Source organism: Priapulus caudatus, unplaced genomic scaffold (assembly GCF_000485595.1).
Source record: "Priapulus caudatus unplaced genomic scaffold, Priapulus_caudatus-5.0.1 Scaffold48837, whole genome shotgun sequence".
Lineage (NCBI taxonomy): Eukaryota > Metazoa > Priapulida > Priapulimorpha > Priapulimorphida > Priapulidae > Priapulus > Priapulus caudatus.
In genome coordinates, this window is record NW_014625897.1 from 1 (window position 1) to 248 (window position 248).

General features: G+C 51.2%; 1 protein-coding gene across 1 annotated transcript; it reads left to right on the forward strand.

Moving 5' to 3' along the window:
* Positions 1–8: 8 nt before the first annotated feature.
* Positions 9–245, forward strand: LOC106820652 (oxygen-dependent choline dehydrogenase-like; the record flags this gene model as incomplete). The annotated part of the gene is made up of 1 exon (XM_014825155.1): positions 9–245. A coding segment is annotated over one exon (237 nt), but the record flags the coding sequence as incomplete, so codon positions are not given.
* Positions 246–248: the final 3 nt, after the last annotated feature.

Genomic DNA, 248 nt, shown 5'->3' on the forward strand with positions numbered 1-248 from the left:
GGCATGGCTTTCAGGTGCATGTTGGTCACAATAAGCCGAGCAGTCGCGGCACGATCAGGGCGAAGACTAATAAGATTGGCGACAAACCCGAGATCCGCTTCAACTATATGCAGCATCAGGATGATATCGAGGGCTTTCGTGCCTGCGTTCGTCTGACTCGCGAAATCATTGATCAGAAGGCAATGGATCCATACCGTGATTCAGAAATTCAGCCGGGCGAAGCCGTGCAAAGCGACGAAGAAATTGAC